This window comes from Lissotriton vulgaris, chromosome 3_1 (assembly GCF_964263255.1).
Source record: "Lissotriton vulgaris chromosome 3_1, aLisVul1.2, whole genome shotgun sequence".
Lineage (NCBI taxonomy): Eukaryota > Metazoa > Chordata > Amphibia > Caudata > Salamandridae > Lissotriton > Lissotriton vulgaris.
The window spans coordinates 673,059,122-673,086,339 of record NC_141689.1 but is presented as its reverse complement, the minus strand read 5'-3'; the positions used below and the strand labels follow the sequence as shown (position 1 = coordinate 673,086,339).

The following is a 27,218-nucleotide window of genomic DNA, read 5'->3' as shown; positions in this document are numbered from 1 at the left end:
CAAATATGAAGCCTCCACCGCCATCCACGGTAATTTGGAGAATAGAATCCCATCTAATATGGCCACCACACTTGCACACTTCATCCCATACAGCCATTATAACATCTGAAAACTGAGGAAAGGTTAAGATCAAGGAACCTATTCTCAGCAAACAACACTGATGCAGCGAAGCAGGAGTATCACCAGATGCCCAGCCAAGCTACTGTCTAACAGACAGAGTGGCAACACATCAGCAGTTTTCCCAAAACACTTGTTTGCCTCCATGTGTGACTGAGCTAGCGAAGACTTGAGCAAGGAGGTGCATGCATCCCACTATACTACCCCAGTACGAAAGTGAATTAATAATTTGAGTGAATGACAGTCGACCACAAGAAAAGTCCACTGCAAGTAATATGTTAGCAATTTCTGAGGTACAAGACCCTGATTTTAATAATTTAAAACTGCAATCAACCTTGGACAGCAATAGCACAGAGCAAAAAAGTTTAACGTGGGGGAAAGGGGGGATTGTGTAAAGGATATAGGAATCCTGAAACACAACACAATAAAAATTCCAGTTCATTTTCTAACATTTGAGAAAACATTATAAACAAAATGACACAAAAACTTTAGAAAAATACAATAAGAGGAACGGGAGAGATGAATTTTTAAACACTGAAGAGAAAAACCACCATGAAAAAATAAAGCACCAATAGAAAGTAAGGTTCCTATGTGACTAGGATCTTTCCATGTTTCAGGGTGACCGTAATGCGGCGCAGGATGATATGCCAAGTAGGTTTTTCCTGGTAAAGTTTTTACTTTCTGACTTATTGTCTGTAGGAAATCCTCCAATGGAGCAAAGGCATAAGTCCCTTTGAAGTCAGATGGGTATTGAGCGGGGTCCTGTCGAAGCTGTTGCTTTTGGAGGGAAAAGCTCCAACAGGAAAAAAAGAATTTCACACCTATTGAAGTTCTTCCCCAGAAACCCTCCAAGCTGCTGTTCCTGGACAGACAGGTGTTGCGTACCTCACCCACAGCATATCCTGTCACGAGGCCCAAACATTTGGCTGTGTCTGGGAGCAGTTTTCATACAATTTAACTTCACCATTCAGTTGCATTTGTAATAGATATTAAAAGTAGTAGTACAAATTATTTTAATGTATAGGCTGAAGCTTTCCAGATGAAGAAATTAATTTCTTATGTGAACATTGTTAATTTATTATAGTTTTACCTTCTCTGCTTGTAGAGTACTGCTAAATAGCTTTATGGCTATCTATTATTGACCATACTGTTAAAATGTTGAATTGGAAATTTAAAATGAGAAATTACTCTTTTGATAAGAATATTTTAAAATTTCGCAGGTGCGACAAGTCTTTGGTCAACAAATCAAAGCAAACTGCATTGGATATTGCCAAGTTCTGGGGCCATAAACATGTGGCTAATTTGTTGGCCTCTATTAAAGGTGGACATAAGCCATGGTTTTTGCCGGATGCAGTGGAAGAACACGAGAATTACTTCAGCAGCTCCCTGTTGGACAGGAAGAGTGAGAAAAGGACTGACCTTGATTGGATCCTAACCAAACAGAGCCAGGATGCCTCGGTGTACATCCTCTTTTCAAGTTTAAGCCCGTTGCTTGTTGTCGGGAAAGGAGATGATAATACAGAGGAAGGGGATGTCCGGCTCTGTAGGCTTCACCATCTAGAGGTCAAAGAATACCTGACCCAGCCTGAACACGTGTCGCTTATATTTCTTGGAGTGGAAATAGAGCAAAATGTGCTTCATTGTGTAAAAGAAGTGCATGCTGGTGAAAAGGAGGATGATGGCCTAGTAGCCTGGTTTGCACTGAACGCAGAGAATATTACAACTGAACACTTCGAGAAAAAACATGAGGGATGCTTTTTCCCACAACCTCTGATGCCATCACTCTTTCAGCTGTCTCAGCAAGAGTCTGGTAAGGTATGCCTAATAACGTGGATTGTCAGAAATATTGCAAACTTCTTGGAGTTCAGAAATATTAAAGGGCTTCTTTGACCCAGCGACAAGCCTTTAGAGCAAGTTTGTTTTACAGTAACCCATTTTTTTCCAGAAATTCAGGTGAAAGAGAAAATGAGTTGTTCATTACTGTAGTTTAATCGCTGCAAATGTTTTGATTAATGCAAAGGTACAATAATGAGTTATACTATTTGTAATTACATTTCAGTTGTAGGCACTGAACATTAATTGATATGACTGCATGAAATTCTCTTATAAGTTGAATTGTTTTAGTTGTAGGCACTGAGCAAACACATTTTGTGTTAATTCGCTGTCAAACAGTTTTGCTTGTCTGCAGGATTCAGCCATGTCACATCAGTAAAGCTTACATTTTGAGAGTCTTAAAACAGTCTCACTTGCTTCCTCAGGTTATTGTAAACTAAAACAAATCTTTGATAATGAATGCTATGAAAAAGACAATTTGCTGTTAAACTCTGATCGTGTGTCCTCTCTTGAAGAGAACCCTAGAACTCTTCTCTTCTCTTAACCACTTAACTGCAGGTTCTGCTGCCCGCCTGTCCAGGTTCAGTACTTCTAGTTCAAGGTGCCTCCCCTTGTTCTCCACCCTGACTACTGCTGCCGATTTAGCTTTCATCCTCAAACTCTATAAAGTCAGTCACATTATTTGGGAATCGAAAAGAAGTAAACCTATTCTGTGCTGGCCTATTTTGCCAGGGAAAATGGGGTTCTGCAAAGTTTCCTGTTACACAAACTGTCCTACTCACACTCGCTAGTTTAGGTTAAGACTCCCGGTAAATCTTCAATCTCTCTGGAATTCTGTGTAAGGCAAGGTGCACTGACTGGCTTTCAGTGCACAGGAAGAACATTTTGTGCTTGCACTGAAAATATGATCCAGTGCTTTCAGACCAGCGTGTTTTCTGAGAGAAAACATTAACACAAAGATTTTTCGCCGGAGCTCCTGGGATAGGAAGTGGTATGCAATACAATATAAAAGGTGCACACCTCATAGAAAAGACTATGCTGTCACCTCATCCATGCCTCCTTTTTTTGTGTGCTGGAGGCCGGAATCCTCTGCAGTGTGCAACAAGCAGGTTGACCATTTGCTGATGTTAGGTACTTTGGGCTGCTTAGCTAAACTGACTGTGAACAACCGAGCCCCAGTTTCAGTAAAACTTTATGCTAGAAAAGCTCACTCGTCCAGAACTACCATTTTGGGGGCAACGTGTGACCCCACCAACGTACTCTGTGAAGTTGCCCGTCACCACCGTGAGTTCCTTGGTTCTACAGAGATATGACATATCTAGAGACTCCTTGTGAGGTGGTTGGTCACTGTTTACACCTTGAACTCGCCCGTGATTTCCTGAACACTCAAACGTAACTTCGAAAAGTTAGATGAGTACTCAGAGGTTCTGCCGCAAACAGCTGACTTTGCCCTTAGGAAGTTTTATCAGGCTCTGAAGGTGCAAATGAATAGCAGTGGGTTCCAGTCCCATGCCCTCCATATATATAAAAAAGCGACATGAGGCGGGGGTACCCTATATCTCCCCTTTTGTTTCTTCTAGTTGTAGAGCCACTAGCCATTGCCATCAGATCCTCCCCATATATACATGGTGTCCCCACCCCTCCAGGATGTGCCGTATAAAGTCCTCACAGGATGTGGACAATTTTCTCGTGACTATAACGAAACTCGGTCCCTCCCTACCAATTCTGATATCTTTGCTTGATTAACTCTCCTGTTTCTCTGGATGCAAGGTTATCTAGGAGAAATGTGAGGTGTTGCCCATGCCCAGTGTAACATCCTTGCCTGCATTGACGGCTGCAATTTGAAATGGGTCCCAAATGGACTAACTAGGCATTGGAATCAATAGAGGATTAACCAGTATGCTGGAGGCACTCACTATTTCCATTAATAGCTAGGACTTGTGCCTGGTTTGGAAGGTGATCTCAGCTCTAGCTGTCATAATGAGGAGCACAGGTAGTCCAAATGGTAGTTGTGCCCAAAGAATGCTACCTGTACTAATTCACAAATCTATACTTTCCCAAAGGGACTCTGATAGGAAATCATTAATATGTGGAGATAGGAGACCAAAGCCTAAGCCCAGTAAACATTATGATCATACTGAATATGGTAGAATGTGGGTCCCCATAAGTGATTGTATAATTGCATGCCATCTTTCACAGTTTGGCTATCAGACACCTCGGACATTCCACTTCGGGCATTGAGAAGAGTTATTATAGCCTGTGATCCTAACTTTGATGCCTTAGACACATTCATGCCACTTCACCAAGAGAGGGTACCTGCTGGTTTAAGACTTGCTAGCTGCCTGCCCGGCAATCCACACTTGGCCTTTTAAAAATTAGCAATTGGATTCACGCTTTAGCCCCTCCTTGGCATAGTTTCAGACTGACAGTGGGTGGCACTACTATCCCCTGGGCCAGATAGAAAACGGCAGGCATTGTACACTTAGATCAGCTTGTATTTACTGATAGACTAAAAAAGTGTTGTGACCTTCAAACCAAAGTCTCACTGGATCTGACACCATTATGGAAATGGGTAAGCACCCCTAAATATCCCAACTCCCCCTCCCCCCCCTCCCACCCCCCAAAAAAAAATAACTTGACTTGGGAGAAATGTAAAGGTGCTATATCTGGTATGTACGGTTTACTGATAGAGCATATTCAATCTACTTAAGTAAAAGAGGATGATGAGGGGTTGCTGGCAAACATCACTGCAACTGTTTACTGTTTTTGAATATCTTTATTCGGCAAATTGATCACCATAAAAGAATACATATACATATACATTTCCAATTTACCAATAAAATAAAAAAAAAAAAAAAATTATAAAATACAGTTAAAAGTTAAAAGAAGGATGGGCACCTCATTCACTAGTTTGGTAACAGCGGATTCATCATCAGCCTGTAGGACCCCCCGAATGCAATTTCAGTAAGCGGGAGCGTGTCAACCACGCACTTCCCAAAAATTTAGCCACCCCGCAAATCATAATGGAAGATGAAGAATCTGTAGAGAGGACGCGTAGTGCCTGGCTATGGCACCTCAACCCTAATTCCCTGCAGACGGGTTTCAACCAGAATTTCCGCGCCCCTTTGTAGGCTGGGCAGGCAAAAAACAAGTGAGCCACCGATTCCTTTGGTGCCGCACAGCCAGGGCATGGGCGCAAGAGGGCATCTGAATTCGACCACCTCACCGTAAAGTCATGCACCGGGAGCGTCCCATATCGCAATTTTAGGTACAACGCTCGATCCAACGGTTTGGTTATCAGGTCGAGAAAGGGTTCCAATTTTCTCACACATTTAAATAACAAAAATTGATCAGTAAGTGAGCCCACGTTCGTAACCCTCATAGCAGTACTCTGTACCCAGTCCCAGTATAGTTTTTTAATCACATTTTTGGGTGGCGGCGATTGCGACTCCCATGCCTCTCGTAGACCCAAATTGAAAGCCAGTTCTTTCAGTTTGTTTGGCCATCCTATTTTTTTACCCGTATCCAGTAAAAGGAGATCGTCCAACCCTTCTGCATACTTTGCAAGCTCCTCGGTTCTTCTTAAACGGGACCAGAAGAGCAACGGGCGTAGCCTCACCAAGTCCTTTAGTGTTCTTCTGCCCAGATCTAATCTCAGTGGAATCATTGGGGTGGAAGCGGGAAGAGCTACCACCTTTCTAAAGAAATTATTTTCCGCTGTCATCAGATCTGAAACACCTTCGAACCCCCAAAGTTCGGAGCCATAAAGTGCCGCAGGAAGAATCTGTCCCTCGTAGATGGCCATAGCTGGGGAGACCGGTTTGCTACTTGATTCACGGAGCTCCTTCAGCGTCACCCCGGATACTCTTCGATGACTGAGTAACATTTTGGAAAGATGGTCCTTCCAGGTCATGCAGCTGTTTATCCGGACACCAAGATAGTCAAAAGATTCAACCAGTTCCAGGGGAGCACTATTGAGCACAAAATTATTTTTAAATCTTTTTGAGGGGGCGAAAGCCATCAATTTGGTTTTCGATGTATTGATGGTTAAGCCTCGGATAGTGCAGAAGGAGCTAAACCGATTCAAGAGTTTTTGCAAGCCCACTGGGGATTTGGAGATTAATAAGGTGTCATCGGCGAAGAGAAGTGTGGGGATTCTTTCCCCCGCCAGGGATGGGGCATCCGTCTCCACCCCCTTCAGATGGTCCACCACTCCATTTACGAATAGGGAGAAAAGGGTCGGAGCCATAACACAGCCCTGACGTACTCCTCTCCGCACTGGGATCCTATCTGTTAGTTGTCCCTGGGATCCCCATCTAACCCTCGCATAATTCCCCTCGTGCAGCTTTACGATTAGGTTCAGAAGACCACTGGGAAAACCCATCTCTCCAAGTATCTCCCAAAGTTTTGTACGAGGGACCAGGTCGAATGCTGTTTTGAGATCTATGAAGGCCATATACAAACTGCCTTTCTTGATGGTAACCGCCTTCCAATAGATGGCAAAAAAGCGAAAGACCTGGTCCATCGTGCCTACCTTCCTTCTAAAACCCGCTTGTAAGTGGGAGAGAATACTGGCCTCCTCTATCCAATCGCCTACTCTTGAAATGATGACCCTGCCAACCACTTTCTGAATTATGTCTATCAAACTGATAGGTCTGTAGTTCGCAGGGTCATCTCTTACCCCCTTCTTAAACACAGTAACTACCTCAGCCCCTTTCCAGGAGTCTGGTACCTGGTGTCCCCTCGTGATCAGATTCATTATTATAGCAATTAGTTTGGCCCAGGCCTCTGGCTCCGCCATCAACAGATCTCCAGGAATCCCATCCTGCCCGGCTGCTTTCTTAGGGGTTAGATGTCTAATCGCCATCACTACTTCTGAGGTCGAAAATTAAAAGGGCGTTATCCTCTAAGTGGTCCCCTTCACCCAGACTATTCACCCCAGGGCTAGCTGTTTCCTCCAAGTCTCCATATAGGGATGAAAAATGAGTAAACCATTGCTGGCTAGTTATATGTGCAGCCAATGGTTGCGATTTTCTCTGCCTTGTTCTATTGATCAAATCCCAAAAAAGGTTCGGGTTCCTACTGCTCACAGCCTTGGAGAGATCCTGCCAATGCTGTTCCTCCCACTCCCGTTTGGTCAATGATAATGTTTTCAGATAATCCTTCCTGGCCGCTCTAACCAGTAAAGGGTCCCCTGAAAACAGAGCTTTTGTCAGATTTTTCCTTTTGCTCTTACAGTGATCTGTATACCATGGTTTATAAAGAGTAGAGGGTATAACGGGACCCCTGTTACTTTTCCCTTCCGAGATAAAAAATTGGCCAACTTGATCAATTGTGGCTTTATAGGCAGAGTCAAGGGAGGGGTGTTGGGGGCTGTTAATCCGGTTTTCACCGACCCAGACCTCTAATTTGGAAGACAAGCCCTCTACCAGAGATTTAATGATTCCTATATCATCCTCCTTAAGGTTAGCCTTATCCCATTTCAGTCTGCGATTATTGTTATATGGGATAATCTCTTTAGTTATTTTTAAGGTGTCATTCGCCCGCCTGTCTTTAAAGACACCCCAATTGAACTTACAACACAGGGGATTGTGGTCACTATCCTGACTTGGAAAGACCTCCATATCAATAAGGTCTGCCCAAAATCCAACATCCATTAGTATGTAATCGATTCGGGACGGCCCTGTGAGTCTATTAAAAGTCAGTGCCCCTGTCTGATCGGATATAGTCCTGCCATTAAGGGCTCTTAGTTTGTGGTCCCTTGTCAGGGCATTAATTTGAATGGCCCTGGGTGACCATTTCCTAATAGGGGGCAGGGATAGAGTTGGGATAGACCATTTTGAATCCTCCTCTTCAATTCCCAAGGGGTCATCTCCGAGGAGGGGTTCAAACGTACAATTAAAATCACCCCCCACAAGGATTTTAGCTGAACAGGGGCAATTAGCTAAGGCGGAGTCCAGAGCTGTTAAGGTCAAGGAGGAAGAGTCACCCGGTGTCCCTCTAGCATAGACATTAAAAAGGTCAAGCCTAACGACATCCTCCCGTCCTCTTGCCGAAAGGTGGAGTATATCATTACACTCCACATTATGGCATGTGACCACCCAGTCCAGTTCTATTTTTATCCAGACCATGAGACCACCCGCTGGTCTACCCTTTCCCTTACTTACAGCAGGCACAAAGTGGGTGGTATACCCCGATTTATGTAGCGGTAATAGACTCCATGTTTCCTGGAACAGGCAAACATCAAACCGCTCAATGAGTGTATGCCACTCCGGGATTTCTAGCTTCCTCTTTAGCCCAGCAATATTCCAAGAAAGAAGGTTTATTACCCGCCGTCTTCTGGGCATAGAAGTATAACCCACCCCAGTCGCACTCTCGTTATCCACCCTGGTCATAGGGCTCCCCCCCTCCTGAACCAAGGAAATGGTGGTTGCAAGGCAACCAGCCATACTAGTCAAAGGCCCAGCTAGCCTAGAATCCTCAATAATGTTGTTGGTGGTGACCATGTGGGCTGTAAGTAGACTGACTTCTCCTGTATCTATACTACCACAGAGTAGTCGAGGGTCCTCCTCCCCAGGGAGTTCATTTAACCCCCCCCCTCGGGCCCCAAACTTCAATCACAGTCTTCCAGCCCTGACAGCTGAGAAAACCGAATTGTAAGTATCCAACGGGGTAAAGGGTCTCAGATGATTCATCCTAGAGCCCTGGTTCATCATATGTCTATAAGGGACCATAGACCAAGCAGAGTGTTGGTCAGGCACCATGGTGAACTGATGCCCATACTGGGGATAATTGTTAATGTAGGGTAGTGTAAGAGGCGGCCTATAGGACTGTGGTCTGTTTGAATATTTAGAGGTAATAGCTTCTGACCTGGGGTAGAAGTATGTTAAAGCCCGAGGGGTGATACAGGTTTCCCCATTTCCAGGTGGCCAGTTTAAGATATAATCAACAGCCTGAGGGTCTCTAAAATTGACCACCACAAGGTCCCCCTCTATATTTTTGGTTCTACACCCCAGCCAGTTGATCCGTCTAACATGAACTATGTCCCCATCTATATTAGGCGCTATCGGCCTGTGCAACCTCAACCAATGGCATACCTCAATACTGGTTGCATTATTAATCTCACACGATTGCTTGCTTAGAGAGGTCCGGTTTAGATTACCTATTTTAAAAACCTCTACAATTGGTATTAGACACTTTGGAGGTAGCATAGAGCGGGACTGCATTCTCATGCTGAAAGTTGGAGTTGTGTAGAAAATTATTGTCACCTAATCCATTTATTGTGGAGAGGCACCAAATTGAAACAGAACTGGCTGCAATTTGATCTACGCTCTCAGATTCCGACAACATTTCTTCCTATTCCCTTGTTATATCTGGTGCTTCTCCACCTGTCAGGGTGGGATCTATGACGGCATAACTAAAGCCTTTACAACCCAGGCTTTTAATTTGCCTGCATTACAATGGCAATGCTCTCACGACTTCAGTCTTCACAACGAAACACTTTGTTCATGCTGCCAATAGGTAATCATGGATTATGCCATTACCACAAACTGCAATATCGCCCATACTTATACCACGCTTACAGTAAAATAGCTAATGGTACTGTTGTGTCTTCAATGAATGCACGCCGAGACAGGTCAGTGATTATATCCTTGTTTATTTGGCTCCTTTGCTGTGCCCACATGCACGTCCGTTCTTACTGCCCCAGTGTCTAGTAATTGCCTCCCCACTCCCTGACCGGATGTGGTGTCTGGTTCCTGTCCCATCCACATGCTCGGGTTCAGAGTCCTAGCGCCCCTTGACCCAGGTCACTACATCTCCCCCCTTTGTCACAAGAAAGAAACAACAAGAGAAAAGAAAAGAAAGAGGGACAGCGAGAGAGAGAGATCTTTATAGAGAGGGAAAAAGAAAGATAGAGAAACAGAAAGAAGATGTAGAGATACTTATACAGCCCCATCACTACATTTCTTCAATCAGTCTTTTTGGCCTTTTGCTCACTCTTCTTGGACAAGTCCCCTCCATTCCTTTCTGTGCTCCCTCTTCTTGTCCTACACCATTGTCTGTTCTTCTTCCCTTGTTATCCATCACTCCATTTTGCTCCTGTGAGCCGGTATTCTCTACTGCTGTGTCCTCTCCGTCTTCATCCATGGTCTTCAGTCCTTTGAAGTGAGAACTGTTCCTTGTTATTTGGTAGTGGCCCGACTCCGCCGTTATTATTGACCCCTTGACCTTTGTTATCGTTAGCGGGTCCTTTGAGAACGGGCTGTCAGACTTTCTCTGTTGCCGCTGATGCTCCACCACTGAGTCCCCTTGCTTGAGGTGCGACGAAGTTGGCATGTTGCCTGGCATCAGCGTACGCTTTCATCTTCTCTTTTGCCTCTCGGTCTTTGACCGCAATGCTGCTGTACTCTGGTGGCATCTCTGGTTCCGTCTGTGGTAACCTCATCCTGCTTGTCCTCCCCAGCACTAATTCAGCGGGATATATCCTATGGAGCTGTGGGGGGTGTTTCGTAGTACTTGACAGAGTGCTTGGCCTATGGAGATCTGTGCCAGTATCGTACTTTGGACAGCTTTTTTATGTTCCCCATGAACCTCTCCACCATGCCATTCGCTTGTGGCCACAGAGGCTTTATCTTCCTGCGATGAATGCTTAGGTAGGTCATGAATTTGTGGGACTCCTCCCCTGAGAACGGAGGACCGTTGTCTGTCGTCAATGTTTCTGGGGAGCCCCAACCCGCAAATATGTCATCCAGTATTGGCAGTGTCGCGGTTGCTGATGTTGATATGATGTGGCGCACTATGGGAAATCTTGAGTATTCATCCATGATCACGAGCAGTAGTTGCCTGTGTCCAAAAGCCCATAGAAGTCTGCTGCCAACGTTGTCCATACTGCCCCTGGAAGTTCTGACATTTGTAAGGGTTCAGGCTTTGCTGACTATATTTGCTGGGAATATTGAATATATAGTCAACCCTCGGTGAAGCTCGCAGCGTCTCCGTACACAGTATTTTACCATCGCTCAATGTTTTTTACATCTCTTCACCATTCCGCCGCACATCCGGCATAGGCCTTGCATGCTGCGCAGACTGTAGTAAATTCTAGCTTCAATTTTTGCCATTTCTCATTGTTTTAGGGATTTTATATTTTAACCTCTTCATTGGTACAATTTAATTGGTCATACTTGTCTAATGCATTGTGTACGACCATTTCACTATTCCCGAACTGTTGCATTTCCTTAATTCACCCAACCGGTTAGACATGCCTTAAGTATTTGTAATTTGTATAGTCGACACCCCACACTATATGTTTGACTGTATCATTAGAAAAGTCACAATAGTGTAATCATGAATTATTAGTCTGCTTATTTGGATTCTAAACAGACTGTTTCCTCTTGCCTAATTCCCCCCCCCTCTATGTATGTCACACTTGTCTATATGTGGTATTGGGCACTGGCCACGTCCCACTTGATACTGTATAGATTATTGACTGCACACCTAAATATATGTTATTAAACACTGTCCGGCTGGACAGGCAATATAGAATCGATTCTTATCTTTTGAAACAGTATATGTGCTCAATTGGGTTTCCCTTGTACTCTGTAAACATTATGGAGTGTTCTATCTTAGCACAAAGTTGAGATATTCTTCTGCCATTGATGTATTCTCTAGTGCCTGCTTTAAGGGGTACCGTGACATGTAGTCAGCAGGGTTGTGTTCTTTGCCTGGCTTGTGCAGGATCTTGAAATTCTAGTCCATCAATCGTATACCCCAGCGCTCAATGCGAGTCGGCATCTTTGCAGTCGGATTGCCATATATTGTCACCGGGGCCTGATGGTCAGTTACGATGGTGAACGGTTTCCCATAGATGAACATGTGATAGTGTTCACACGCCCATACCACTGCTAGGCTTTCGTTTTCTGGTTGGGAGTGTGCCCTTTCAATGTCAGACAGACTTTTGTTTGCATATGCAACAATTTTTCCTGGTGAGTCTCTACCCAGCAGATGTTGTGCTATTATTGCTCCTAGTTCCACCTGGCTGGCTTCCACAGTTGGCTCAGTGCATAGCAATGGATCGAAATAGGCAAGATGATCCACAGCCATCACCCCATCTCTGATGGGTTCAAATGCCCAACTGCATTCCTGTGACCAGATAAACTTCTGACTCTGCTTTGTTAAGTCTTGAAGCGGTGTGCTCACCTTGGCGAAGTCTTTTATATAGCGAGCACAGTAGCTAGCAAGCCCAGGAAATTACCTCACTTCTGCAACATCTGTTGGAGGACTCTCCTTTCTCAATGTCTCTACCTTGCTGGGGTCCGGCCTCATGCCTTTCTTGGAGAAGATATGTCCGAAGAATACCAGTTCACTTCTCCCCAGCTTGCACTTGTCTGCGTTCATTGTTAGTTCTGCTTGTTCCAGTTACAGGCATACGTCACGCAGGGCACTGTCATGTTCTTCATCTGACCGACCAAACCCCAGGATGTCGTCACTGTAGTTTAAACTGTTCTTCACCGGCCTTATTACCTGTTTGATGGTCTCCTGAAATATCTCCGCAGCCGATGATATGCCAAACTCAGTCGCTTGCATCGAAACAGGCCATGTGCGTGGAGAATGTGGTAATGTACCTTGACTGCTGGTCAAGTTCCAGTTGATGGTACCCTTTGCACCGGTCCAGCTTCGAGAATCGGCATGCACCAGTGAGACAGCTGATCATGTCATTTAGGTGTGGACCAGGGTGTCTTTCCCTCTCAATCGCTGTATTTGGTACCCTCATGTCCACGCATATGCGAATCTTTGAGGTGTTCTTTTTCGGAACCACCACTATTGGAGACACCCAGGTGTCTGCCCTTCTGCAGGCTCAATGATGTCCTGGGCCAGAAAACTTTGTATTTCCTCCCCGACCTGTGGTTGTAGGTGTATGGTAGTCGGCGGTGCTACTGAGCTACAGGTTTGATCGCCTTGTTGATATGCAATGTGATTTTGTTTCCCTTTTAGTTTGCCTAGGCCTTGTAGTATGGCCGGATGTTTGTGTAAAATGTTCAGTTTCCCTGACGTGGTATGTCATCGCTAGAAGACTCATCACCTGCGCCGTGACGTTGCTTAGCAGGCATGGTGCTTGGATATCTCCCTGTAGCAGATGTATCTCCTCTTTGCATGACCAGTCCTTATACGTTAGTGTCTCTGTGAATTTCCTCATGTTTTCTACTGGCTTCTTCGAGCTCCAGGTGGACAGTGATTGTGGCTGTCTCACTTTCATCTTCTCATACTCTGATATGCACATTATGTTGCATGTGGCCCCACTATCAAGCACAAAACCTGTATTGGGTCTCACTACTTCAATGTCTACTGTTGCTGTTTTCTTGATCTGATGCTTCTCCACAAGATGAATGTGCTCTGACCTTTTGGTCTTCGGTAGGTGCATCTGACATCAAATACATTCGATCTACACTCTCTGGCGCTACTGTTCCTTCCGATTCATCTGAGAAACTGCGAATTGCTGTTTCCATGTGCATGGCATACCTGCTTGTTGCCATCCGTGGTCTCGTCGGTCTTCCTCACTCAATTTTAAACTGTCTACTCATGTAAATGTATGTATAGGCATTTATATAGCGCACTACTTACCCGGAGGGTCCCAAGGCGCTTCGACCGCTGCAAAACCCTTCCTGGCTTCCCTGAGAGATGGTCCCTTAATGGGTATCTCCAGGGTGAGACCAGGCATCCCCGGCGGTCTGGTGGGGCCGTTAGTGAAGATGAGGCAAGCTAATGCCCAGAGTTGCCGAGTGTGAACGCTGATCAGAGTGGGCACCGAGGCAAGAGAATTATCGAGTCCGCTGACCCTGGTCCGGAAACCTGCTGCGCCGGGAATCGAACCCTGGTCCCGGGCCGTCCTCTGCTCTCGGGTCTGCCGCCTCTAACCAGTGAGCCACACTGAAGGCGCTTGCAAAGTGGTTGTCTCTGTTACATTTCTGGCCCATTGCCGGGCACGCACCGACGTGTGGAAATTCAAATCTGCATCAATAGCACGTTCTTTCGTGCTTCTTTGTTGACGGTGTACTGTATTTTCTCTTGCTGTTTCCAGTAACACGGTTCGCTTGCTCCACCCTTCTTTCTTTTCCCAGCTCCATCTGTTTGGCATGTGTCGTTGCTCTTGCTTCCGCTCGGGCCATGGCCAGTATTTTCTCCACCGTCATTTGATCCTTCAGAACATGTGCGCGGTACTCCACAGACTGGCAGCCTTCAATGTTGCACAGTCGTATCGCTTGTTCATTGTCAAACTTGTTGTACTCGCAATATGTGACCAGTTTTCGCAGTCTTGTTGCGAAATTGTCAAGGGACTATTCTGCTTGTTGACACGTGGTGTTAAATGTGAACCTCTCAAAGTCAATGTTTCTTTGCCGGTCGAATTTATCTGTGAGACACTTTAAAAGTCCCTTGTAGGTTGCCGTTTGATCACTGGTAAATGTTATGAGCAGGTCTTCCACTTCAAAGAAATTTAGAAAAAGATCAAGGTGTTTTGCCTCTGCGATGTCTGTGGCGCACATGTATCGTTCAAACTGCTAAATCCATCTGAACCTTCCGGCCAGGGTTTAAAACGTGAAGGATGGTTGTCCTTTACGTTTTTAACCCAGGCCGGGAGGTCCTGGAATAAAGTCTTAGGCACAGCAACACTTCCGAGCTAGTTTTAACCCACACTATACTGCACTTTCACTACCTTCGTTCCCAGCCACTGTGAAATTAATTGTTTCTCTTTGTGTTGTATTGTCTTCCCCCACCCTATTGCTCCACCCCGAGCGTGGCTACGCCGGGTGTTTTGTAAGTAGCCTTATGATGAAGCATGTCACACACCTGTGTGAGTGAGGGCAGTATTAGCACACGCAGCACATGCCATCACGAAATATAAAAATATTTTATTACTCCCTACTCCTTCTGGTGTACTAAGTATTGACAGGGGGTTCGGGGTGAGTTTGTACCCTCTCTCCTTCTTTTGTGTGTACTAGTACAGTTTTAAACTGCCATTTCGCCCTGGCAAAATAAACATTTTGCCATGTCCGATTCTTCCTTTTTAAATTCATATAAGACACCCTTAGGGCAAGTCCAGAACAGCCTAGAGGGCAGTGTGCAATGTATTTAAAAAGTTGGACATGTACTTAGTTTTACATATCCAGGTAGTGAAAAACTCTAACATACGTTTTCACTACTTCAAAATCTACTTCTCCCATAAAATCACATTGGAGGTCCCTTAATACATTTATTAAGCTGTAACTTCCAGTTGGGAGCAGGTGGATGTTTCAAGTTTGTGGTCTAAAGAATTGTAATTAAGCCTTCTTTAATGGTAAAGTTAGATTTTTAATCACAATTCTGAAAATTCCACTTTTAGAAAGGTGCGATTTTCTTGTCCTAACTATTTGGTGCTTTCAGCCTGGTCCTGGGTCGCATGACTAGATGTAGCTAGCAGTCCATCAATCAGGTCCCAAGGCGCTGAAGGGAGGGGGGAGTGCTGCTACAGCTCGAAAAGCGAGGTCTTGAGGAGTCTTCTGAAGGTGAGTAGGTCTTGGGTCTGTCGTATGTGAGTAGGGAGGGTGATCCAGGTCTTGGCGGCGAGGTAGGAGAAGAATCTGCCACCGAAGGTCGTTCGTTGGTTGCGGAGACAGCGGCGGGGGCGGGGCTGGCGGAGCGGAGCTGGCAGGTGGGGGTGTGGAAGCTGAGTCTGCTGTTCAGGTAGGCTGGTCCGGTGTTGTGGAGTGCTTTGTGTGCGTGGGTGAGGAGTTTGAAGGTGATCCTCTTGTCGACAGGGAGCCAGTGTAGGTTTCTCAGGTGGGGGGTGATGTGGCTGCGGCGGGGGATGTTGACGATCAGTCAGGCGGAGGCGTTTTGGAAGCGTTGTAGTCATCGTAAGTATTTGGCTGTGATTCCTGCGTAGAATGCGTTGCCGTAGTCCAGTCTGCTGCTGACGAGGGCCTGTGTCACCGTTCTTCTTGTTTCGGTCGGGATCCACTTGTAGGTCCTGCGGAGCATGCGGAGGATGTTGTAGCAGGAGTAGGAGACAGCATTGACCTGCTTAGACATGGAGAGGGAGGAGTTGGGGAGGAATCCTAGATTGCATGCATGGTCGGTGGGTGTTGGTGCTGTTCCCAGTGTGGTCAGCCACCAGGAGTCGTCCCAGGCTGAGGGGGTGGATCCGAGGATGAGGACCTCCGTCTTGTCAGAGTTCATCTTCAGACGGCTGCTCCTCATCCAGACGGCGACGGCCTTCATTCCTTCGTGGAGGTTGGTTTTGGCAGTGTGTGGGTGCTTGGTGAGGGAAAGTATGAGCTGGGTGTCGTCGGCGTGGGAGATGATGTCCAGGTCGTGATGGCGGGCCACTAGTGCGAGGGGGGCCATGTAGACGTGGAACAGCCTCGGGCTGAGGGATGAGCCCTGGGGGACGCCGCAGATGATGTTGGTGGCTTCGGCTCGGAAGGGTGGGAGGTGGACGCTCTGGGTTCTGCCGGTGAGGAAGCACGTGGTCCAGTCAAGGGCCTTCTCTTGGATTCTGGCTTCCAGGAGGCTTGTCTTTAGAGTGCGATGGCAGACCGTGTCAAAGGCAGCTGACAGGTCCAGGAGGATGAGGGCTGATGTTTCGCCGTTGTCTAGTTGGCACCTGATGTCGTCTGTGGCGCCGAGGAGGGCTGTCTCGGTGCTGTGGTTACGTCTGAATCCGGACTGGGACGGGTCCAAGATGTTGTTGTCTTCCAGGTGGCGGGTCAGTTGCATGTTGACGATTTTCTCGATGACTCTAGCCTGGAATGGGAGCAGGGTGATGGGCCGGAAGTTCTTGAGTTCCTTGGGGTCTGCTTTGGGCTTCTTGAGGAGAGTGTTGATTTTGGCGTGCTTCCAGCTTTCCGGGAATGTCGCTGTTTCGAAGGAGATGTTGATGACCTTCCATAGTTGGGGTGTGATGGCTGCGTCTACTTTGTTGAATACGTGGTGGGGACACAGGTCAGACGGGGACCCTGAGTGGATGGAGTTCATGACCTTGCGTGTCTCGTTGTCGTTGACTTTGGACCAGGAGGTCAGGCAGTTGGCGCTGGTGGTGTTCACAGGGGAGGTGGAGTCTGGCGTAGTCGGGGCAGTCGTGGTGTTGAAGCTTTCGTGGATGTCGGTGATCTTGCGGTGGAAGAAGATGGCCAGTGAGTCGCACAGTTCTTATGAGGGTGGGATATCGTTGGCGCTGGGTTGGAGAGTTCCTTTACGATGCTGAAGAGCTCTTTGCTGTTGTGTGCATTGTTATCCAAGCGGTCTTTGAAGGAGGATCTCTTGGCTAATCTGATGAGGTGGTGATGTCTGTGGGTAGCGTCCTTGTTGGCTGCATGTTTGTCTGGTGTGCGTTCGTGAAGCCATGTCTTCTCCAGTTTTCGGCATGCGCGTTTGGAGGCCTTGTGCTCGTTGGTGAACCATGTGCATTGGGCTCTTTTGCTGGTGTGGCTGTTGGAGGGTTTCTTGAGCGGGGCGAGGGTGTTGGCGCAGTCGTCGATCCACTGTCTGAGGTTGAGGGCTGCGGTGTCAGAGTTGGTGGGGTCGGTGGGTGGGTTCTTGTAGAGGGAGGTGAGCAGCTGGTCTTCAATGACTTTGCTCCTGTAGTGGTGAGGCAGCTGTTGGGTGCGATGGTGCGTGGTTGGTTTCTTGAGGTGAAGAGTATGCAGCGGTGGTCGGTCCAGTGGAGTTCGGTGGTGTGATTGAAGGCGAAGTGGGAGCCTGTGGAGAAGATGGGGTCAAGCGTGTGGCTGGCGGTGTGGGTGGATGTAGTGACGAGTTGTCTGAGGCCGACGTTGGCGAGGTTATCAATCAGGGTGGCAAAGTTGGTGTTGTCGCTGTTCTCGAGGTGGAAGTTCAGGTCCCAGAGGAGGATGTAGTCAGTGGATGCGAGTGCGTGGGTGCTGGCAAGGTCGGCGATGGAGTCGCTGAACTCAGTCCGGGGGGTCTGTAGATGAGTGATCATCTGAGGATGGTGTTTGGGTCGGTGTGTACCCGGAAGTGCAGGTGTTCGGCGGTGTTGAGGGTGTCGTCTGCGTAGTGGCGACTTTGAGGGTTGACTTGTGGATGATGGCTATTCCTCCTCCGATTCCGTTGACGCGGTCCCTGCGGGTGATCTTGTAGCCGTCCGGGATGACTATGGCGATATTGGGCGCCGAGGTGTTGTTCCGCCAGGTCTTGGTCAGGAAGGCCACATCTGGGGCGGAGGTGTTGAGCAGATCCCAGAGTTCTACGTGGTATTTGTGTGCGGAGCGGGTGTTGAGTATGCAGCGGAGGTGGTTGGGTCCAGTCCTTGGAGGTTTGGTGGTTCTGTCGCAGGTGAAGCTGCAGGTGTGGCAGGAGAAGGGCCCGTGGGTCTGTTTCGGAGAAGCCTAGAAGCAGGTGTGGTTTCGGCCGGCATTGAGCGCGTGGAGGGTGCTGGTATCGTAGTGGATTCTGGTGACGTGGCGTTCGCGGGGTCCAGGGGTTCTGGCGCGGTCCAGGCGCGGATGGGTGCTGACGGGCTTAACTTAGGCGCGGTGCGCCCGCTGCACCGGCCTGCATATGAGGAGGCTTGAGAGGGAGGAGCAGCTGGGAGGCAGGAGCGGTGAGTCCAATGGGTGTGCTGGGGGGCGGGTCGCGGACGCAGGGAGGCAGCGGCGGGAAGGCCAGGTAGGGAGCGGTGGGGGGCGGGGTGAAGACGGCGGCAGAAGGGCACCGGAATCGGCAATGCGAGCGGGTCAGCAGGTGATGAGTGGCGTGACCTGTCTGCAAGCAGGGACAAAGGTCGCTCCTGTGTACCGTCACTCTGCCTGTATTTAGAGGCGGCCTGGGAGGGAGAAGCAGCTGGGAGGCGGGAGTGGGGAGTCCAATGGGTGAGCTGGGGGGGCGGGGAGGCAGCAGCGGGAAGGCGGGGTTGGGAGCGGTGGGGGCGGGGGGAAGGCGGCAGCAGAAGGGCACGGGAATCAGCAATGCGAGCGGGTCAGCAGGTGACGAGTGGCGGTGTGGGGGCAACCTGCCTGCAAGCAGGGTCAAATGTTGCTCCTGTGTACCGTCACTCAGCCTGTATTTAGAGGAGGCCTGGGAGGGAGGAGCAGCTGGGAGGCGGGAGTCCAATGGGTACACTGGGGGGCGGGGCCGCTGGGAGGCGGCGGGAAGACCGGGTAGGGAGCGGTGGGGGGGACGGGGGGAAAGGCTGCGGCAGAAGGGCACAGGAATAAAGCAATGGTTCTTTGTGTATTGCTCCCAGAGAATGAGACAAAGGGAAGATAAGTGTTGGCAGGGTGGTCAACGAGGGGGAGTAGCTGCGACCTACCACACTTGCAAATCACAAAGACTCTATCTAAGAGTTCTCTCAAAGGGACTGTCACTAGTCTTTTGTGACCCCCGAAACTGGGCAGCAGGTATAAATATTGCACCTCAGACCCAAATCTTCAGTACCCTTATGGACCCTTGGACTGCCAGGAAGAAGGACTGCTGTGCTTCTGAAACAATTGCCACCCTACTGGATTGCTGTTCTGAGAACTGCCACCCTGCTGTGCTGACCTGCTGCATGCTAACCCCTTGCCTATGTGATAAGGACTGGACTTGCATCAGTTAAACCCAAAACCCTGGAGTGATTCCAAGGTCTAGTTGGTTGGCCTCCTAACTAGAGCTTCAGGAAGGGACGGCCCCAACAACCTTGAACCCAGCACCAAGTCGCTGCCATCTGTGAGTCCTATCCTGCCAAGTGGTCCCACCACATTCTTGGACCCTTGGAAGTGGGCCTGAAGGTGCCCATCTGTGCATCGAGCGGAACTGATGCATCGCCTCTGTTGCATGGACTTTCCGGATACAGGCTCTCTCATCACAAGCTTCTTCTCAACAAGATCCTCACAGCTCCGTGGAACTGAAGCATCACCCCGGCTGCACAGCGCATCTTCAACGCTGGACTTCACAACGGGGATCTTCAACTATGACACAGAATCTCGCACTTTAGCCTTGAAGCTCCTCGACAGCACGCATTCACCTCTGCTGCACAACGCGGGACTCTGCAACTCTTCACAACCAGGATTTAAGGTGCTCCCAGTTAGGCCTGTGGCATAACTGGGTCCCTGTATGTGGCTTGCGCTCTATCGTGGTTGGCCTGAAGTTGTGACCTTGTCCCGGTCTGGTGCAGTCAGATATCCACCGTTGGTGCATCTTGATTTTTGGCACTATTTTAACAAAAATCTTTAAACATGCATATCTCTGGTTCTACGGATTGTGTTTTTTCGTCATTTTGGAATTGATTTATTTATTAAAATGTACTCGTTTTCTAAATTGGTCTGGGATTTTTCTTGTGTTTTCACTTTATTACTGTTTGAAGTGCTGCATAAATACTTTACCTATTGCCTCTATTTTAAGCATGACTGCTCTGTGCCAAGCTACCAGAAGGTTGAGGACCGGTTCATTTGGGGTTTTCTTGTGCCACACCCTGACAAGGGTTGTGGTTCCTGTTTGAGTACGGCTTCACCCCTCTCAACCAGAAGCCCGATTTCTAACATGCATGGAGGAAAATGTGTGCAATAATGAAGAAATCTATACAGCTAATACAGGTATATTAGATATGTAAGACTTTGCAAGAAGAGTTATGTGTCTTTTGCAATTTATTCTTATACCTGGATACTATTAAATGTGTGAAACTAGGGTAGTGTGAACAGTTTCTTTCATAGAAATCTTATAAGATGTGTGTTTTATTACGAATGAATTAGTGATATTGTATGGATGATAGAACTTGTGATGGTTTATGATTTATGATTAGATTTATTTTCTGTGAAATATCCACTTGGGACTTTGTAATCGGCCAACAGATTTCTTGAGACATTCAACATATTGACCAATCATTAAATATTGTGAAAAAAGGGGTAAGACTTTTATTTCTCTTTCCGGTCACTGTTAGGAGTGGCTGTTGATAGAAAGGTGCAGAATGCTTAAACCGCTTTGTGCCTTTGTTGTGGGTGCTCCAACTTGGAGGTTACCCTGCTGTAAGGACCATCACTCTAGACAAAGGCTTAGTCTGTAAGACAGCCTGAGAAGGACACATAAAAGATGAACCAACTCAAACTGGTTTTGAAAGTGAAGACCGAGAATAAACATCACCCATCTGCTGTACCTGTATAAGAGTTGGATCTTTTTGACTCTTATATTGCCACAGTTTAAGGTTCTTTCTGACCAGTGAGGGAGGGTCCTCCTCAGAGTACCGAGTGGATTACTGCACAACCAGAGCTGGTGTCTGACTCACAGCCAGCTTCTCAGAGGTGAAGGCACATCACCTGGAGTCTGATCTGGAAGAAGAGCTGTTTTCCAGTTGTGGAATGCCTGTAGAATCCTGCCAGGAAGAATGGAGAAGGCGTGAGGTAAGCCTATGGGAGGATGTGAATAGTGGTGTGGGTAACAGCACTTGACCCCAAGGCTTTCAGTTCCACTGGCAAATAATTCTGAAATTGTGTCTGACTCGAAGCCGGTCTCTATCGCTGAAGAGGTGGCTTTGTGGCTCTTCTGAAGTGCGCCTGTGCAGATCGCCAGTCTGTGACGCTGAAGAAGAGACCATTACCAAGACTTTTCACTTGTCCAAGCTGTCTGAACAGACTATGTGCTGCAGGCTGTGATACTTTCTCCAGGTGTTCCTAAGTGGTCTGCTGGCTGGCTCTTAAGAGACTAGTGTTCAGCTCATGGACTAAGAGTGCCCATAATGACTGGCTATCCCTATAGCACTTATGTAGGAGAAGAAACTAGGTCTCTCTAGGTGACACTGCTCTTTCGAGGCATTTGTCACTGTGTGCTCTAGGGACTGTGCAGCCGACTGAGGCACTGACTGGATGTTTGCCTGATTGGACTAAGAGGCTGCTAAGTTGAAGCACCTTAAGGTGACTTAATTGTTGTCCTTTAACCTGTGACCGTAAGCAGCCTGCATCACCATCCTGATCCTCCAGGATGACAGATCATCCGAATAATCAACCGCAAGGCAGTCAAGGAGGAAGGATGCCCTGCAGACTTCCAGGGCCCAACCCCCCGCCGACGCTGTTCCGGAGAGAGGGTCTTAACCAAAACAGAAAAAAACAAAAATAAAAAAATAGTTTCATAACAGCAAGCCTTGTTTGTATCCCATGCTGTCGGAGGCTGGCTTAGTATATGGTGCACACTTATTCAAGTGTAGCATCTTTCACTAATCCAGGCAACCCTTATGGTGATTTTAGTTGTCTTTGATAACCATAGAAAGCTCTCAAAGTGGTAACTGTGAAGAGCAGCCTTCAGGCTTATCTCGAAAAGGTGTTAAGCAGCTTGCTTTATCAGTTTAATAATGTAGTGTAGGTGTAATGAAAGAACCACAGGGTGTTTATATAACAATACCTCTATTTATTACACAGCACTCATTCACACATTGCTATATCTCCTACCCAGAGACATCAGCACAATACACAAAACTACCTCAATTATAGTAAGGTAAGTAGCACAAAATACAGTGGTCTCCAGGTGGAGATCAAACCATATATTAGGAAAGTGGAATATGAACTGCAGAAGAGGATGGGACTTGGACCAGAAGACACAGTGAAGCCGGCGACAAAAGGAACCACCCAAGATAAGTACCCAGGATCCCCATGGAGGCTGTGTGCAGAGTGGGAACACAGCTGCATGACCAATGGGAGAACGTGAAGAAGTCGCAGTTGCAGTTTTGCAGAAGAAGAACCCTTCCCAGAGGACCCCAAAGAATTCCCTTTGAGGACGGAAGGTTGGAGAGCCACACCACCCGTGGATGCCCCGGAGACCAGGTTACCTACACCAGGGGAGCCAGGTGCATCTGGGAGGAGATGTCGGAAACCTCTGTAGACCACAATGGAAGACTTTGAAAAAAGTGCCTCTAGAGAAGAAGGTGAAGAAGTCCGATTGAATCCAAGGATGGATTCTTGAAGTGAAGAACCTGCAAGCAGAGGGGACAGAGTCTATGTCACTCTGGATTGACCAGGAGGCACGGAAGAGCTATGCCCACCTATGATGGGCGGTTCAAAGATGTTGATGGTGACCTTGTCTCTACAGCTGAGTGGACCAGGCGACGCTAAGGAAGACCAGGAGCCGTGCACGAGCTGTCTCACTTTGGATGTCGTGACTAGGTGGTCGGTGTCCGGCTGTAGAAGCAACAAACCTTGTTTCATTAGCCGCAACTGCCTTGGAGAGTGAAGAAGAAGCAATGCTGGGACCAGCAAGGTCCAAGGGACTTGCCAACAGCAGGAGATTCGGAGCAGGCCCCAAGCAAGCTGGGTAACCCACTGAAGCAGGAGAAGACCCTCGGTAGGACCCACAGGCCAAAAGCACAGGTGTTTCAAGAGGACCTCGAACAGCTCAGCAAGAAGAAATGTTAGCGGTGAGAAGGCTTTACTTGGCAGGAAGAAATGCGGGAGGCTGAAACTTCTTGTAGCCCGAAGATCTCTGGAGTGCAGAGCCAACAAGCCTTGGCAACGGCAAGTCATCACTGGGCACAGGGGTCAGTTCCGACAATGGATACTGGCCTCAAAATTGCAGAGAGGACAGGCCAGGCCTCGAGGGAGTTGCAGAACCACCACCTGTGTTACTGAGCCTTACGAAGTCTGTGGGACGTTAGGAGCAGCAGACCAGTCAGCTTTGTTGCGGTGCCTGCAGATGCAGGGGAGTGACTCCTTCACTCCAAGGGAGATTACTTTGCATGTCCTTGATGCCCACAGGTCTGGGGAAGATCCTGGAAGAAGCACGGACAACAGAGAAGACTTTTAGAACTGCAAGACCAGGAGCAGTAGAAGTCTTCCTTGATGCAGTCTCTGTTCCAGGCAAAGTCCAGCGAAGTCCAAGTGTCCACACGGTCGAAGAGTGACATGGTCTCAGGCTTGAGTCCCACAACCAAACTCTCCCAGAGCTGGGGCTGGACAGAAGGGAGGATACTCCCATATACTTTGTCCAGTTTTGCACCAGAGCGGGAGCCAAGTGCTCCCTGAACTGGCTCAAACTGGATATGCAAGGAGGGCACCAGATGTGCCCTTCAAAGCAGTCTAGTGCTCTTGCAAGCACCCCCACCCTACATAAAATGGAAGTATGTGGTGCACACCTGGTTTGTAGGGTTTAAACCAGTGTTAGAAGAATGCTTGATCAGTTTGTTGAGTTTAAAGTGTTTCTTGTGCATTGTTGTTCCACGCTCTACGACACGCCCTTGATGGTGTTCCATATGCTGAGTTTGGCACTGACGCATATGATGGAGGAACATGTCTGAATGTTTGTTCCTGTTTTAAAAACTCAATAAAAGATTTAAACGATAAAGTGTTTCTTGTGTGCTACACCGTGTTTGTGGGCTGCCAATCCTACATGTGCATAAATCTTGAAAGTGTCAAGCGAACTCACGCTTGAATAACTATGTGCAACCCCACCCTGCCTATTACACAAGTCCTGTCTGGGAGGTGGTCACACTTCCCTGCGACAGAAAACCTATTATTCTACCTTTCCCTGCTTGAGCTTGGCTCAGCCGCAGGAGTGTAGAATTTTGTCTATGGTAGGCAGCAGCAATAGCTTCCTGTCGGACCCTGAAAGGCTGTAACCGGGAGTACACAGTTGTACCCCTGGGGAGCCCCCCAGTACATGGGATCATACTTCCAACACTGGAATCAGTGTTTGGATATGATTCCAACATGTTTGATACCAAACATGACTCTGTTCGATGCAGCCACTATATAGTTAGACATCTTGTAATTACTGCTGCCCCCTATATTTATTAAAATTACAAAGCCAAGAGAATAGACTATGGTGTTTGTACGGGTGTTCTGTTCATGCAGGGGCACCCTCAAACTTAAAACCTATAAGTTACCTCTATTTCAGACTCTTCAGTCCGGAGGGCAGTGTAGTGAACTTCGATATATGGAAACTTAAATCTGCTGTTAGAGGTGCTAGCACCAGTTCACACAGGCTGCAATGGCCTGACTGCAGTCACAGTTTAAGTGGCAGCATATGGGTAGCTCAATACATGCTGCAGCCCAGGGGAGACCCCTGGTGTACCTATGCCCTAGGTACCTCAGTAGTATATAAAGGGGGCTTACAAGGGTACACCAGTAGTCAATTGTGGATGTACCAAAGTACTTACCATAGACCGTTTAGGGAGATAGCACAGTGACTGGAGTCCTGATTAGCAGCATCCCAGTCAGACTAGGTCAAAAACACTGATATCAAGCAAAAAGTGGGAATAACCATGAAAGCAGATCCTACTTTCCTATGCATGCCTTTTTAATTTCAAAACATAAAATGCAGACTTCAGCTTTTAACTCTCATTTTTAACGGTACAGCTTAACTCTGCTAATGCAGTCAGTTGGGAAATGCGGCCCTACTCCCAGGTTCCACACACAATCATACAGCCATTAACAAACACTAACCCCTACAAAATGCCAAACCTATTAGTTTCGCTAATGTATGTTTGACTGATCAGATGGCTTTACTGTATTATTATTCAATAACTTTTGATTAAGAGTTCCTCGCAGTGGATATTTGCAAAGTTTCGTTTTAAAAAATGTTCTCACGTTTAACCCCTTTTTGCTGCGTCGAAAAAGAATTCACATTCGGTAATCACTTGTTTGTGGAGTATTGATCCTGGTCTCTGATGAGACAATTATTGTACTGAATCAACAATAAAAACACATTATGTTCATTGGCTATCCAATAATAACTGTTGCTTGTTGTTTGTCCTTTGAAGGAGTGGTAGCACAGGCGAGATCTGTTCTGGCCTGGCATAGTCGCTACAGGTTTTGTCCGACATGTGGAAGCCCAACCAAGATCGAAGAAGGTGGATACAAAAAAACATGCTTAAGGGAAAAATGTGCCAGTCTCCAAGGTGTTCATAATACTGCATACCCACGAGTTGGTAAGGATGCTTTACAACAAACCTACTTGTTTATTAAGGGGATTTAGCCTAAGATTTGTACTGTAAAGCAAATTCGGTAATGTCAGTTTGGGCTGTGGTGATACATTAAGCTGGTTTAAAAAGAATAATAATTTTACATATGTCCTGTTGCAGATGAGTCTTGGTCTTAGGAAAGTTGTTTCACATGGTGCCATGGGACTCACACTGCACCTTACTAATCAGGTCCACGATGCCAACCTGGTCTGGAGTTGCTTGTGCTCCCCTCTGAGGGGACCTGGCTTGGCAGTTCGGACTGGGCTGTTCCTGTTCAAGCAGGACCAATGCTGATTAGAATGCTGTCCTGAGTAATTGCCAATGTTTGGGAGCTTGCAAGCATTCCAACCATCATATGTTTGTTTCATTGTACAAAAATAAGCCTTTGTATGATACCAGTAAGCGTTCTCGTGACCAAATGCCATCCAAAAGTTTGTTGCCTCCATAAAATAATGTCCTAAACTCTCCGATAGCTGAAACTGTAAATACGCTTGTTAACTAAAATATTGTTTAGAAGCAAGACATGACTACATGTTTTCTCCCTCTTATTCACAAGTGTCACACAGGATCTGGGTTAATGCACCTTTTTGATGGTAGAATGAAAAAAAAAACAGCCATTGTGAAAGACACCTTCAGTGACTGAGAGATTTCATAAAATTCTAGCATATCCCCCATGTTTATCGCCTGGAATCAGTGAGATTAATGAATGTATGTCAGTTTTATACAGCCGTTCAATCTTAACCTACAGTTTAATTCTACTTAGGATCTTTTAAAATAACAACTGAAAGGTGCTGTTTCATACTGAGATGTATGCTAAGCCATCCTATTTCGTGGATTCCTGTACTTGCCTGAGATGCAGTGCCAGTCCTGTACCATAATAAGTAACTGTTAGGGTCAGCCTTTGGCCTGCAAACTAGATTGACATAGGACAGGCCCTGTGTGATTTCCAGCAATTGTCGTAAACCAAAATGAGCACTCAGACCTGCAAGCAAGACTCCTGAATTTCAGTTGTGAGTGACTCATTATCCTCTCAGTTTGATTTTATTTTGTGGCATTGATGCTATCTTATCTGTGGTTAACCATTGCCAGATGAAGTACATCCTCCATTGCCCGCTGCTGCTCCATGCGTGGAGAGCATGAACACCAGAGCTATGGAAGCTTTGGCTTTAGTGTCTGTTATGTTATGTTAATATATTTTATTGAGCGCAAACAGCTGCCCCAGCAACGAGGCGTCCCGGCGCTGAACCATAACAGAGTGTATGCATGTCAGAGAGTTGTGAGGCTACTTTACACACGCTCTATAACTTTTACCCTCTTGAAGCTTACTCTGGAAGATTTAACCTGTTGTCCAGAAGATTTC

General features: G+C 47.1%; 1 protein-coding gene across 1 annotated transcript in view; it reads left to right on the top strand.

Annotated features, from left to right (window-relative positions):
- Positions 1–27,218, top strand: part of NUDT12 (nudix hydrolase 12) — a 150,584-nt gene that overhangs the window by 11,148 nt on the left and 112,218 nt on the right. Inside the window, exons 3-4 of the mRNA XM_086960997.1 lie at positions 1,338–1,927; positions 25,658–25,825. Coding sequence (XP_086817123.1) covers positions 1,338–1,927; positions 25,658–25,825 — 758 coding nt within the window. The remainder of the gene's footprint in view (positions 1–1,337; positions 1,928–25,657; positions 25,826–27,218) is intronic.